The sequence below is a fragment of the Centroberyx gerrardi genome, chromosome 15 (assembly GCF_048128805.1).
Source record: "Centroberyx gerrardi isolate f3 chromosome 15, fCenGer3.hap1.cur.20231027, whole genome shotgun sequence".
Lineage (NCBI taxonomy): Eukaryota > Metazoa > Chordata > Actinopteri > Beryciformes > Berycidae > Centroberyx > Centroberyx gerrardi.
The window spans coordinates 604,301-620,179 of record NC_136011.1 but is presented as its reverse complement, the minus strand read 5'-3'; the positions used below and the strand labels follow the sequence as shown (position 1 = coordinate 620,179).

General features: G+C 40.8%; 1 protein-coding gene across 1 annotated transcript; it reads right to left on the bottom strand.

The window, feature by feature from the left end:
* Positions 1–2,678: 2,678 nt before the first annotated feature.
* fbxo28 (F-box protein 28) lies at positions 2,679–13,729 on the bottom strand. The gene is made up of 5 exons (XM_071899054.2): positions 13,514–13,729; positions 12,512–12,621; positions 11,221–11,359; positions 8,808–9,003; positions 2,679–5,977 (listed from the first exon to the last, which is right to left on the bottom strand). Exons 1-5 carry the CDS (start codon positions 13,700–13,702, stop codon positions 5,457–5,459), a joined length of 1,155 nt encoding a protein of 384 aa, XP_071755155.1. The 5' UTR covers positions 13,703–13,729; the 3' UTR covers positions 2,679–5,456.
* Positions 13,730–15,879: the final 2,150 nt, after the last annotated feature.

Below are 15,879 nucleotides of genomic sequence, written 5' to 3'. Positions count from 1 at the left end.
TCCTGGCATCCCTTCATTGGCTTCTTGTTCGCCAAAGAATTGATTTTAAGGTTTTATTAGTTGTTTTTAAAGCCCTTAATGGTCTCACCCTATCTTATATCTCCAATCATCTACACCCCCATGTTTCCTGCAGATCTCTCAGGTCTACTGACCTAAAGATTTTTGCTGTCCCACGGTCCAGGGTCTGTTGTGACCCCTAGACTGTGGAACGCTGTACCCCCATTGGCACCTTTAAATTGCGCCTTAAAACCCACCTCTTTTCTGTAGCCTTTGATTCTGTATGATTTATGTTTTTTTGTCATGTCTTTGTGTGTTGTATATACTTGTACAGCACCTTGGTGAACACTTGTTTTTAAGTGAGCTCTATAAATAAAGTGATGTAGCAGTCTCTAACTTGCTCCTCACCTGACTGTGGACATTGCCCTTATGGAATAGATGTAGCTACTACGCTGTTATGAAGGAAAAGAGGCTGGGCAGCGGGAACCGGTGAGCAAATCAATGAGGTGAAGTTGTGAATGGATGTGTATAAGCTATTTTGTTTTATGGAGGGTAAGTTTAGTGTGACTTAAGCAACGTCTAGGCCGTTAAAGTATGAGAGTTGGTTGGGTGGCTGGTGAAGCAACTCGCACACTTACAGACCAGTCCGTTCACTGTGTCCATTATTTTTTATGGTCTGTAGCACAGACAATTCCGGACCACAGACTATGTGAATATGTACAGTGTGTATATATATATATGTATACGCATTTATTATTATTATTAGTAGTAGTAGTAGTAGTATTATTCGCTTTCATTTACATTATTTGCACTGTCTCTATAGTTTTATAGTATGTACATTACCTTTATCTTATTACCTCTTCTTTTTTATTATCTTTCTGTACTTGTTTTCCTTGGTACTGTTCTACCAGTTGCTGCTGTGGCACCTGAATTTCCCCAAGGGCATTAATAAAGTGCTATCTCATCTTATCTTATCTTAGACACACAAAACAACCCACACTCGCAGTCTTAAGGTGGAGCAGTCTCACACACAATTGAACAAAAGTGACCAGCTGTGTGCATGTATTGCACGTATCGCATGTATTGAAAATACCTTAAATATTTTTTACACAGGACTAGAACAGGACTAGTAGACTAAATGTTTGTCTTGGGTGTAAAAAAATACATGGCAGTGGTGAGCAGGAGAGTTAAATTTCCATCCCTGATTAATGGAATAATTTTTCAAGTTGACAGGCTCTCTGACACTGCTCTGACACTTTTGCAGGGGAGCTGGTACCTTGGTGAGCTGCCATGGTCTTGAGGGAACACTGAGGGTGATTGAAAAGTTCTGTATTTTTTTTTTATAATTATCAAGGTTCAACCCACACTGCTTCTATTGACACCACTTTCGTTCCAATCACACGAACATCCAGGGACTATTTTGCAAAAGTACGTTTTGCAAATTAAAAGAAACATTTACATACGCAAATTAATGGTTAAGGCCTCAAGGAATCAGGGGATATACAGTGGTTTCGGACAGTCAGTCCCACCAGGAGTTTTTTTGTGATTATTGTGGCCAAAAATGCTTGATTTTGTGCTCTTTTTGCGGTAAAATTGCAGAAATTGGGAAAAATTGCAAGCAAAGAAAAAAAAGTTCTCTCTCTCTCTCACACACGCACACGCACATGCGCACACACACACACACACACAGCCTCCCCCTATTCTCTCCCACTCTCCGTTTAAGCTATTAACTCTTCCAAGAGCTTGAATTTTGCACTCACCTCGATTCTTGCTGCTTTTGTTTTGTTTTGCACGGTCTATGGCAGTAATTTTTGTTGGCAGTTGAGCTTTGTTCATCTTCCACCTGAATGCGCCAATTGGTCCAAATCACAAGCGGTCTGTTGATTTGGCCATTTCATGCGGAAAAGTTGCGGCAATTTTGCAAAACTGCAAGCTCTCGCAAATGCTGTGGAGATTTCTTGAATTTGCGTTAATTATTGCGATCGCAAAATCGCAAGTTCCTGGAGGGACTGGACAGTATACAGACCCCTTTACTTTTTCCACACTTTGTTGTATTATAGACTAAACATGGCGCTATTTGCTTGGATTTGCTTAAGGGTTTGGACCTCAGAGACAATAAAGTGTAGACATACCAAACGTGGAAATAAAAGTATATGTATTTTGTCTTAGAAATTTGTAACCATGCAGTGGAATTTCAAAAACGTACAGTGGCTTCGGAAAGTATTTAGACCCCTTCACTTTTTCCACACTTTGATGTATTAAAAAGGTATAAGACAAAACGCATATACTCATAACAAAATTGGTACATGGATAGCAGTTGCACATAGGTGCCAAGTTTCAAGAAGACTAGGCTCACAAAAGAGTGTTTAGGGGCTGCTGTAATTTGATTGGCTGACGGCAGTCATGTTTTTTCATTAATCTACCTGACCTCATAGATCCTGTTACAACTTTTGTCCAAGACACACCATTCCAAATTTGAACATTATTGGGCAAACGGTTTAAGAGTTATTCACATTTTTCTGCTGTGGCGCCACCTATTGGCCAGATGCTTTTAGTGGAGAAAAAGAAGAATTATAACAATTCTAATAGGGTTTCCATTACTACGTGCTTGGAACACTCACTGAATTTAACAGCAATATGATAACACATATAAAATGGTGTAAACACTCAGTGATATCTGAATATGTTAACTTGAATTTTAATAGGTTTGATTTGTACATTTGTAACAGTAATGTGTGCAACAAACCATACAGTTAGCCCCAAATTGGCCAACTCAAAAGATAGTTTTTCTTGGTATACATACATGAAATAATTCACAATCTACACTTTGAAGTACGTGAAGTTTACAGTACAGTCAATTTTCTAAACTGAGACGCAGTCTCAAATTAAGCCACTAGATTACATACTCTTGTGTTTGCTGCCCAGTGTGTTTATAATACACGCTTGTGTTCACCAAGACGTGATCCTCATTTCCAAGGTTTCTTTACGAAAAGTTCATGCCATGAGTGGTTGAGGTCATCCAAACAAAATAAAAGCTTAAAACAAAAAACAAAATTCCAGCCACAATATGGGCTCACCAGCTAACCTCAAAAGGCAAGAGAGAAGTATGTGCAGGAGAGGGGAATGGTGCTGCTTTGCAGGGGAACTGAGACAATGCTTTTAAAGAACAATTGGGGAAACAACTGTGTACTGTTCATCTTACTCCGACCCATTACCCAAACTTATTTAAGCACAAACAAAACACATTTTTCAGTACCCCTCTACTGTCACTGCAAACCAGTCAAAAGTTATATCTGTAAAGTTCCTTAAACTGACTACAAGGGTTGATCTCAGACTCCAATTTCAAAGACGGGCCACAATCTAAGCAAAAAGACACCCCTAAATTGTATTTTACACAATTTCTACTTTGATTTTCAAAAAAAAAAAAAATCTTTTGCCATTGGTGGCCAATTATACCTGCATTATGTAGCTTCTGTTGACATCATGTAAAACCCACAGAACTTGAATGGATAGAACGGTCTTTCCACTGCTTGCCGCGGTAATTTGGCTAGTACGGCATAAAATGGTGATTATGGAATTTTAAGGGTTAATTGCTATAGTGACAACGCAAGTCTGAGCAGTAAAGCCGTAAAGTCTGTCACACTTGCTTGAGAACTGTTCAGATGTGTCTATTACACAAGTGCTTAGCAAACTATCCAAACTCACCTGAAAGCTGACGTTAGTGACAAGGTTAACGTAGCCTTATCAAAAATTGTACTCTAGTCAACGTTAGCATATTAGCAATCTATGGCAGCAAGGTGACGGAGAAGGTCCTTTGGTCTTTGCTGCAAAACCTCTAGCCTCAGCAACTTGCCATAAGTTGGTTTATACGGAAGCTAGTCCAATGGTACACATAAAAATGGCTGCCGCTTCAGGAACGTTGATTTGAATGGGAATGACTATTCTATCCATTCAAGTTCTGTGGTAAAACCTAACCATGAACAACATAATCATTAACAACATGCTTTACTGACAGATTCTTTTGCGCAACAGATGTGAACAAATGTTTAAACAGTGGAGCTGAGTGACAGCATGTTAATGGAAATCAGACCTAAAGATTAATGTTCTCTCTGGAAACTCTTAAAGAAATGATTACTCTGCAGACAGCAGAGCCATGGGTTGCATCACCACTGCTGCATTTCTGGTGAAAAAGGAATTAGGAGAATTTCTCTCAATGGTTGCTCAGGCACAGTGGGTTGGAAAGGAATATCCCTTCACAAACATGTTCGATCTCCATGTTAGGCCCTCTGCTAAGCAGAAAAGGCAAGCGCTAAAAGGCTATATTGTCATGTTACAGAACAACGGAAAGCAGTTTAAAATCAGTGTCCTTTGACTAATGCTATCTGAACACTACCTTTCCCTTCTCTTGAGACTCCATCCTTTTCATGGTGATTCAAGAACTGACCAGACCCAACTGAATTGATCTGGACTACAATTTTGGACAGAGGACCACCAACCTATTTGCAAAAAAATAAATTGGAGAATTATGATTTTTCAGATGTTATATATTGCACTAGATTGAAGAAGGAAAGAGCAAGAGTGAATGAAATGAATACTTATTGATTTGATAACTCAACTTTCAAGTTCCTTACCCATGGGAGACTTCACAGAGCGGAGTGTGATCACTGATTACCAACACCATCTCACTGAAAATTAGGGGGAATATAACTTTCTCTGAAGGAAAATGGAGTTGGTTTATTTTGATGACTTGCATAACCTACAATGAGTCAGTCGTGGCTTCAATTAAGGACAATCATGACTCAACATTGCAGAGTTCCACAGAGATACCTTTTTAGTAGCATATGTTCTTAAAATAAATTCTTTCTACCAAGAGAATTTGGGTGTAGCATTGCATGTACAACTTGACTTCACAAATCACACTCCTAAACTTTTACTCTGCTGCAAAATTTTTCAATTTGGAAACACAATGAGATCCTTGGAATGAAGTCCATTTTAGAAACATGTACAGTCACTTCTATTTTACCTTGATCAAACAAACTCTTCTTAGCTGTAAACTGCCAACTGCTTGCCTATAGTTTGATGAGTGAGCAGCTGAAACTGCTTTTATATGAGTGGCTTACAAACCCCTTAATTTAATAATGAGTGAAAATGCAATGCTAACCAGGTCACTTAATGCTGTGCAAAATCCTGGTAACTTTTTGGGCTCAGTGGTTAAGCTGTAGACAGCAGCAAGTAATTAAACACTGGTGTCGGCCATGCAAGCCCAAATCCCATGAGAGGTGGTTACTGTATGCATTATAGTGAGATGGTATGTGGAAGGGACATAGAACACTGTCAAAGCATACAGAGATACTCCTGACTCATCTCACAAGACAGTACAGGACATTTGGGGGGGGGGGAATCAATCAGACCTTGAAAGCAAGAACAAACTTAAACAAAATGACACATTTAGCGTCCCCTTATTTCTTGCTGCGCAGGCGTTTGGACTGCCGTGGGAGGTCTGAGCTCTTCCTGGTGCGTTTGAGTGAAGAACTGCCCTCGCCCTCTGGCTCTCTGGCTAGGGAGGCTGCAGCCACGGCAACATTACCAGTTACCAATGCTGTACTGGATGGGCTGGCAACAGAGGAAGACACAACAGCAGTATTGGTGGATGTGGAGGGAGCGGCTGTGCTGGGCCTGGATCCCCCAACAGTGGCGGCGCTATTGTCCATCAGTTCGCGGAGCTTGTGTTCCAGCTCAGCGAGGCGGGCATTCTGTTCACCGATCACCTGTGTTTGCTCCAGCAGCTTCTGCTCCTGGTCCTGCAGCTGCTTCTGCTGCTCCAGTTGCTTGACGCGAACTTCCTGCATTTCCCGCCGCAGAGCAGTCATAGATGCCCCATTCACCTTCACCTGCTGCTGCACCTTGGTCATCTCAGAACGTGATGGCGTGTTCTTGGCCAGCAGGGACATAGTGGTTAGGGAGGTAGATGGACCTGCCACTGAGGGAGACAGGAGAGAGGATTATATCACTCAGGGATATGATTGGGACAGCACAAAAAAAGCAAGAAGTACTGCAGGGCAAAAAGGCACAGCAGTCTCTCTTGGACAAGACTGATAATTCTGTGTCCAAAATATCTGAAATCCTGGAAAAACCCTAAACAATCAGTGCATACCATTGTTTTTTCCCCAAGGTTTAGTAAAAAAAAACTATGCGAAATTAATTATTTTATGGTATAAGTACATAATGCAAGTATTTTCTATACCTATTTTCTTTTTAAGGATTACTATTCTTCAAGTAATACATTCTATGTCACCATGTCAAAGTAGGTGGGGTTTCAAAGTGGTGTGTAGGGAGTATGCAATATTCATCAATGAAAGCAAAAAAAAAAAAAAAAAAAAAGTAAGAAATGCGGTTCAAAAACCTCCCCAGAAATCCAGTGATATTTGAGCGAAGCAGAGAACTGTCCACAGGTTTAGTGGAGTCTGACCACACCCATTTGACTAGCTCTTTATTTAAAAAAGCCTTAGAGGCACCGCTTTGTAATCCCACATGGTTGAGTAACACCAAGAACACATTGGGAGTTGCATTTGATACAAGAACAAGTAAAGCAGGAACCAGTACAATTCATTCATGAGATCACTCTCAAGTTTTCCATTTTCCCTACAATACTGTCTCCATTTATCATGGATGTGATCAGGACAACACTAAACAGGAAATACTGGGATCAAAAGCAGAATAACAGTTGTGTGTCCACAAGACTGAAATCCTAAAAGAACTAAATAAGTATCATCCTTAAAGTAAAACTCAATCCTCAGATCTTCTTACACTGTTAGATACCATCAATCAAGTGTTTCCCTCAACCTGTCTCATCTGCTTCAAATTCAGTAAGTGATTTCCTGTTTCCCAGAATGCCTTTCAACAACCCCCAGAGAATGGTTATTTGTGCTGTGTAGGTGGAGAGCGCATAATGTAGACAGTTTTTCCAGTCAAGAAAAGAGTGGAGAGAGAACAATGTCGTGGTATGTCATGCCCAGTTCAATTTATAAAAAAGCCGTCAAAGAGGGCGTTGTATTTCACACACTACCGAAGACAGGTGTAAGCTGTGGCTGCATTGCACTCTAGGCTACTGTCGGTGGAGAAATTCTTCTATGATGGATGTCTCCCTGTAGGATTGTTGAACATCTATGCAAAATGGTGGGTCTAGGAAGAAACCCTTGCTCTTTGATTCTGGAGGGACTGACATCAAAACCTCACATTAACCACTGATAGCAGAAAATTTCTATCTACTACTTCAACTATCTAAAACATCAAACTCCATTGTAGCTGCGCTGGAAATATCTGAATGTGATCTCACATCCATAGGCGCCTACTCCATAGGGCCAATGGGGCCACACACTTTTAATGCACACCAACTGGGGCAAGAATGTCTTTTTGTCCCCTCATATTTTTGTCACTGACAACCACAATTTGTGACCACAATAACTAGGAATATAATTTTAGAAATAACACAAGTACTTAAAAATGAGCATCCAATAAATCAATTGCACCCCGCGCCTTAATACATTAATAGCATGATCCAGGCTGGCAAGGTCACCTACCCGCCTGAAGAGAGCCTGAGCCACCTAACCGTTCCCAGGTTTTTTGAGGCACATTGACAGCAAATAGTCACAAAGTGATTGCGGGCAAACGCTAATGGTAGGTAGCCAATAGGCAATAGACCTAGGCTATATTTACCTAGGCATATTGTGAGGAAGAGTGCAGCCTTACACCCCATTATGTTCAATACTAAAAAAGAAAACAGGGGCCTCGTATATATAACATTGTGTGTGCAAAAAATGGCCTGAAAAGTGTGCATGCCACTCTTCACGCAGATTGTCGTATTTCTAAAAACAACTCTTATGAGACAGTGAGAAATAGCAACTTCGAAGGCAAAGTAGTGAAATATGGCAAAAATGCCTTTACACTCAGTTAATTTCCAGTCCTACTCATTTCCAGTCCTACTAATAACATAGTGTCGTAAAAACGTCTACAACTAAATTGTGTCTTTAGTTCGAGTGCCTGTAGTTCGAAAGCATCTTCATTATAGGTTCTTATGGTGTGAATTAGTCTCAAGTGCATTACAGTCTTTTAGCAGAGCCCCAATTTGAGCCCCCATTTGTCCCATATAATTGTGGCAAATTTAAGCTGTTAAGCAATTGGACTGGATGTCACAAGGTAATAAAATGATGATGATGATGATCTTGGCTTTGTTGGAACAATTTGAAAGAAAAATGTTCAAAAAATGTTGTAATCAGAATCCCGCGTGATGGATTTTTTACAGGTGTGGTCATTTAGCCCAAATGAAGCAAAATGGATGAATTATTTATATAATATATACTTACATCACCTCCATACATTGGTATAATTTAATTTTCATTATGACAGAGTACTGTTGCAAGTTGCATTATTTTCAATAAAAAATATTTTCAACAATTCATGTGACTAAATTAATCACTGGATTAACCTTATTCAAAACAACCACATCACAGAGATTAGAATTGCAGACAACACTTAAAAAAACAAAACCAAAACCTAGATACCCCAATCACCTGCCCCCCCCACTATAATCTAAAATTAGGTGCCAGTGGTCACATCGTCGTATGTTTGGCCAGTCCACAGAAATAAGATAACTACACCACCAAACAATGTGGACTCAGCAATGGAAGGCACATCACAAATAGCTGTTTTTAAAGTGTTTAAAGTATTTTAGGGTGGAGTATTCCTTAAATCATCCTAGCTTTGACCAAACCTTGCTTTTGACCTGACCCAGCCAAAGTCTTGTTCATTACCTGGGGCAGAGCCAATGAGGCGGCCAGACAGGTCAGCTCCAGGCAGCCTTTTCTTCAGGATGGGGACGATCTTCTCATCAAAGTATTCCATGGCCATGGAGGAGATGTCCCTCAACTCCTGCAGAACCTCATGAGCTCGCTGGGGGGCACGAGTAGAGTTCACATAGCGCAGCACACGGTAAATTTCATCTATCACCTAATGACGCACAGAAGGACATGATCAGGACATCACAAACAAGGCAGAAAACCAGACAATACAAAGTAGAAAATATAGTGGCCATGAAAAGGGTTCAAGCCTTTATTGACTGGTAATAATATGGAAAAGATCTGTCAAATTTGTAGCGCAAAGATGATTTTTAAGTGTTTAAGTATAGCTGCACTTTGCACTTTTCTGGCATTCGTGGCACCCCTTATCAGACAGACAATCAGGAAGTTTTGTGATGATTGGACAAATAGTGTCTGAGTTATAATCAAAATTGTTTTAGGCCATGCCAGTGGCGTCATGCCCATAGACCCTGGGGCACGTGGACCCCCAAAGCTGCAGGGAATTCTTTTCTTTTCCCCTCTGAGTTGGACCTTTTGAAAATATTTTTTAGGCTACGAATGAATTATTTTAACCCCGAGTGTGACATATCAAATATATGAATTACAATTTTACAATTGAGTTCTTAATAACGTTGGCATGGTGTGTGAATCCTTTTCCCCTGCTAGAGCGGCCCTTCTATTCCCCCTGTGCTTCCCCATTACCAAACCTGGCGAGGCCACCACGGCCATGCAAGGTTTGTGTGTGCGTGACAGAGTGCAACCTCCATCTCCTGAGGTTTGGTAATGCAATGTAAACACAATGCAGAACGACTCAATTTTCATTAAATAATGGATCAAATTTAGTTTTTTTCCACTCTCAGAGTGATCATATGGCGTCAGAAGACTTGAATTATGCTTCACGAGCTGTATGGTGTAATAAAAGACTGTGCTTCTCTCGCTAGCTCTTCTTGTCAAAATCAGCATATCAGCAAACCTAGTTTTCCACTGCTTTGGTCCTTGCTGTAAAACCTCTCACCTCAGCGACTTGCCGTAAGTCGGTTTATAGGGAAGCTAGTCCAATGGTACACATAAAAATGGCCGCCGCTCCAGCCATCCAAGACCATTGATTTGAATGGGAAAGACCGTTCTATCCATTCAAGTTCTGTGGATGTGATGGTGCATGTATTCATTTTGAACTGTTTGGTATAGGATTTACAGTTCAGCACGCCCTACCAATCGAACAAACTATCCGAGACGACTTTGGCAAAGCGCCGCATGTTGTCATCTCAACCAGTACGGTCTAGCCTCAGGCCTAGTTCAAACAGCCCTGCTGTAACTCACATGCATCCCACTACATATCCTATGCATCCAGACCAGAAGCGTATTTCTATGTTGTGCAGCAGCATCCCCGAGTAAAAACACACTACATGGACAAGAAATACCACGTGGAAATAGGCTGTATTGTGCTCCAACAGCTGAGGCAACGAGATCCCAAGCCTCATTATCTTTGTAGGAATAATACTTGCGACTGACTGTACTTTTCCACTTCAGGAATTAACTTACATTGTCCATCTTCACTTTCTGCACAGACCTTCTTGCATCAAAGCAGTCACGTTTATTTGTGCAGGATTTTTCTCCAGTGTCGTGATTAGCCAATTTTTGGGCAAGCCTACGGGACCTATATGTGTCTATCCCTCTCTCTCTTTTTTAAATAAATGAAAAGCAACATTACCTTTTGCATGTCATTTTTTTTTGCTGTAGCGAAAAACATACCAAACCGTGACCACAAACCGAGGTACACAACAAATCGAGTTTTGTGTACCGTTACACCCCTACCAATGGGAATAAATAGAAGCTGTGTGTCCTAAAAACCTGAAATCCTAAAGGAAAGAAAATTCCAAATGTATAGATGGAAATAATTACTGGTTGATGGATAGAGCCTGACACTGTGATGAATAGAATGACCGGTGGTGGATGGTGGAAGCAGTTAAACATAAGGGAAGGAAACACAGAGGTGGTTGTGATGTTCAGTTGTAGTCCCAAATGTTTCAACAGCGAGCAGTCTTCCTTGTTTTGTGTGCTAGCTCCTCAAAAGAGCATTACAGCCACCTTGGCATGTGCACCACTTTTGGAATGTTTGGAATTGCATTGCAACCATTTACATATAAGAAATATATTTTTTCTTTCTATGTATCCCACAATTCTTTCCAAAGGTGTCCTCTACATGGGGCCAAAATTGTGGATAGATTAGGTGGGAGTCACCAATTAGTCTCACATATACAGTAAGGCAATTCCACTGATCCACTATATGAAAGAGACTGCTGTTGGGACATTTAACACCTCATTGTTTCCTGCTCCTACTTTACAGACAAGAGGCAGCTAAGCTAACCTTTCCAGGGATGAAGCAGCAGAGATTGGAGTCAACGTATTTCATGAAGGTCATGTTGAGCAGCGAGAGGCGTGTCTCCACGGCAGCCAGGATGTCAGCGTGACGAGCCAGCGAATGGTTTCTTCTCTCTGACTCTCGCCTAGCAACAATTCATGGTCAGCACATTGGTTAAGACAGAGAGGAAAAAAAGGCAATTTACATATCATGTTACAGTGATAGTGTTATCCTTTAACAGCCCCTGAAAAAATTGGTTTCAAGTACAGTAATTGTCCAAAGGTTGATCATTTTGGCAGCTGATATCAAAAAAGTGCAATTCTTCTTTCTCCCATAGGTGCATACAATGCATTAAAAAAAAAAAAATGTTGTTACCAAGAGTGGACAAAAGAAAATGGGACTAAATGCCATTCTTTGTACAGCTTCAGCCTCCTGATCCCTTTATTGCCAAGGCAGTTTGATTAACTGGATCATTTGAAACTTGAAACACTATTCCAGCTGAAAACACTCTATTCCACAATATTTCCTTGTTCTGACAACACATTCACTGATTTGCCTTTTTTCACTCAGGATTTTCTGCACTGCATCAATGGATCGTTCTATCTACAGAATCGCAAATTAAGAACATTAAACTATTTCTATGACTAAAATATCCAGCAGCAATTAATTCTTCCCCTTGAGCAATTTGTTTATATTCAACCAGGCTGTAGCTGTTCTAATCAGCCCAACCAATTCAGAGGATGGTTACTGGTGCAGGACTCTGAAGTATGCATGCATACAACTAGCCTCCAAAATTTAACAAGGGATGGTGACATGGTTAAATGTAATTTTGCTTCAGCGTCTCCTCAAAATCTATTGTTAAGGTTATATGAGAGACAGATTACACCATTTCTACTAGCATACCTCACTGATTCTTGGGGGTATTTAATAAATAGGGATGAGATGGAGGTGATGTCCCCCTGTTGGTGTAATTATTATCATTGTCCTTCTTACATATGGGTCTGTGTATATAACTATTTTACTTGCTCTCCAACCACCTTGTAAAATTTGTGCAAATCACTCAATGTTCTACTCTTACTTACTTACTGGGTATTGTGTAGGCCTACATCAGGTCTGTACACCCTGATGTAGGCCTACACAATACCCAGTCACTAGTTGTACACGTTGCTAGTTGTTGTTGCTAGTATATGTAATTTTTTCTGAAGATATTTCTGAAGGTTTTTTCTAAAAACCTTAAGGGGAAAAAAATGCAAAAATGGATGAGAGTACAAGCCTCCCTGCTCCTGATGATACTGACCTGGGCAGTTGGGCTTTGACTTGTCTCTGGCAGAGGCTGTGGTAACGCTCCACCCTCAAGAAGCCTTGGTTGAGGATACGTTGACAGATCATGTCCATGCGCTTGCACACCTGGAGAAACAGTACAGGGGCAAATAGGTGCACAGCAAATATTTTTCACATGTTTATGAACACAAGGATCCTTTTTTGATCAGCAAATACATATATTTTTATTTTGCCGCCCCCCCTCCCTCCAACTACAGAGCAGTACCGCTGGAGCTGGTAGGGTTTCAGTGTCTTGCTAAAGGACTCTTCAGCAGGACAGAAAACATGGGATATTTAATCTGAATGATCTGATTGAATGATGGTGTCACTAGGCCACAGTGCCTCCCCCCATGAATATCAATGTTTTTGAGGAGTCTGATGGAAATAATTTTGCCTTCACATCTTCAGGTTTTTGCAGAGAAGAAAATTGTAATGTCTACCACATTTGATGCAACGGATGCAACAAACTCCATGGTGACCTTGCATGAAGCCTAATCGAAGGTACTGTATGCAAAGTGCAGCACAAAGTGAAGGGCCTGGTATACGACCTGCGAGGAAAAACACAACCAGTGTGCATATAAAAAAAACAGCATCTAACTTAACCAAATTACATATCCCAACCAAACTTAGGAGACAGGTAGTTTTTACAATACAGGAAAAAAAAATCGAATTTGGGAAGACAGTCGTGTTACTCATCTTTCCGCAGAACAGAATTAATGTTTTGCTTGGTCTGATAGGTCGTATTTCTGTCTTTTGTTAAGGTTGAGCTTGCCTTAGTTAGTGGGCATTTCGGCCCTAATGCTTTTGTTGACACAAGCCAATCAAAGCCAGTATGGTTGCACAGACATTACACACGCCGCAATATTATCTGCTGTCATTTCTATAAAGATTTCATAAGAGACGTCCCCACTGGGAAGCATCCATCTAACTAGCATTAGCTTTGTTAGCCAGACAGCTGGTTTGTTTTTGTTCTCCTTACCGAGCGTAGCAGACTGATTTCGTCGTAAGACAGAAAATTGAGAATCGTCTCAATTGCCACGATTGGAAGTCCTAATAGCGGATTGTTCTGGTGTGGCTGGTCCGGTGGAGGAGTGGACAGTCTCGGTGACACCGAGTCAGAATCCAGGGACCCAATACATCCATCGACTCTCTCTACGACGGCCGCCATCTTGGTTTACTGAGGAGGAGGCGGAAGTGACGTTAAGAAGGGAAGCCCTCAATTCAGGTCATCAATGAATTACTGGACAGTTTTCAATAACAATGATCAATACTGTATCAATAACTCGACTATTGTTAGTGTGTGCTTCAGCAACAATTATATCCCAAAGTCGCTACTGGTTGGCAGGCATTATTTATACATTGGATAATATATACTGGAGCCAAGCATCATTAGCAGTATTAAAAAGTCAATTATCTTCTAAGAGAAAAAATTTTTTTTTTTTTTTTTTTTTACCAGACTTATCTGGAATCAAAGATAAACCGGGAAAACACTTAACACAAACATTTTTCAAGCCTCAGAACTGCGATGAATCCATAGATACAAAACAACATCAAACATGTTTCAAACGAATGTCTGGTCTGAACCTTTACTTTGACAAGGTAGCCTACTCTTCTGCCGGACGTACTTCCGCTTTGGGCATCAGTGGTCTGGGGCACATAGCCTATGTGACCCGTTCTGAGTTCGAATCAGACCCTGCATTTCATTAGTCATTTAACAGCCCTCCTTCACTTGCGCTCTGCACTATTTATCAAGTAAAAATAAAATGCGTTTTTATGAGGAATTGGTTGTTGTTGTTTTTTTAGCACCAACCTGGTGTCCAACTGTTATCCAACTGTTAACATGTATGTTACACAGTGTTTCCCACAGAATTTGAATGTATTTGTGGTGGTAAGTGGGTTGGGGATGGGGGGGGGGGGGGATTAATGGGATCAATAAAGGATCCCATTACCTGGATGGCTGAAAAATTATCTAATGTAGGCCTCCTCCATTTTAAATAGTTCCATTTGTCAAACAAATAACTAACCTGTATATATCTAAAGTACTTTGTGTCAAAGATAACATAACTTCAAAATATAAACAGTGCTACACTGTTTTGTTTGTTGCTTGCTTTTGTCTATAAGGTGAATAGAAATGAGACCCCTTTTACAGAGAAATCTGCTTTCTGCCCTGCTGCATCTCTCTGTGCTGTCAGTCTCACCTGTATCTTTACATCGTTACATTACAGCCTTTGACATTATTATCTGCTCTGTTTTACTGCTCAGCAGCTCCTCTGGTCCAGACTGTCCTGCTCCTCCTCAGGACGAGCCCTTTTCCTTCCTTGAAAATATTTTTCAATATTAATCTGGATTGAGGGAGCAAATATTCAGAGTCAGAGTTAAAAAGTTAATATTAACGTTATCAGTCCACTCAGTGGATACTGACTAGCAGCTAGGCTATACAGCGTGCTAATCTCGGAAACTCAGCTGTATTCCGAGTAACGTTAACTGTTAGTTCTTCTTTTCAGGAATTCAGTCGGCCGTCTTCTTGGCATGGAAAAAAAATATCCCTCACGCGTGTGCAGTGGGAGGTGAACAGACGGGTCCGGTGAGAGAGCGAGTGAGCGAGAGAGAGAGAGAGAGAGACCGAGCAACAGAGAGAGCAAGTGAGAGAGAGAGCGAGAGACAGAGAAAGAGAGAGAGCGAGAGACAGAGAAAGAGAGAGAGAGAGAGATCGCGTGGAGCAATTAGGGGCTGAGCGAATCAAAGTGCTACACGCAGTTCTACGATTAAATGGTGAAAAAAAAGAAAATGTGTGGCGGTCAGTGCTGATATTGTGGCGGCCCGCCACAGAGTTTTCTATGTGTGGGAAAACCTGGAGGGCTAGAGCGAGGGCAGATTGTCCACTAGTTAATCGATTGCGGATGGCATCGTTCTCTCGGACGGATAAAAAAATAAAAATAGAAAATGCTAAAATGGGTCGCCAAATATACTTTGGCGGCCGTTAATATACCTGGGCGGCCCGCCCAAGTAAAGTCTATGTGTGGGAAACACTGTTACATTCTGACTGTCTGCTATTATGTTGCCAAATAATTGCCAGAAGATTGTAGCTAAGTACTGTAGCTCATACAAATCAATTAACACCAAACCCAGACAAGTTCAATGCACAGCATTTTATTCAATCCGTCCGTTTACTTTTCTGATAACTACATCACTGCATAATTCATAAATGTTCAGACAAGCTTAATATTTGGTTATTTGTGATGCTGTGTATATATGCAATTCAAATATATTGCCGCATTTTCTTTCAAACTAATTTGGTCGCGGATGTCCGGATTTGGTACAGTTGTAAGCATAGATATATAAACG

Bases quoted from the DNA above. Each gene is read 5' to 3' on its own strand.
- fbxo28 (XM_071899054.2), bottom strand. From the start codon at position 13,702: ATGGCGGCCGTCGTAGAGAGAGTCGATGGATGTATTGGGTCCCTGGAT. The intron at 11,360-12,511 runs GTCAGTATCATC...AATTGTTGCTAG, and splicing joins GTCAAAGCCCAACTGCCCAG to GCGAGAGTCAGAGAGAAGAA. The intron at 5,978-8,807 runs GTAATGAACAAG...TGTCTCCCTCAG, and splicing joins CCTCATTGGCTCTGCCCCAG to TGGCAGGTCCATCTACCTCC.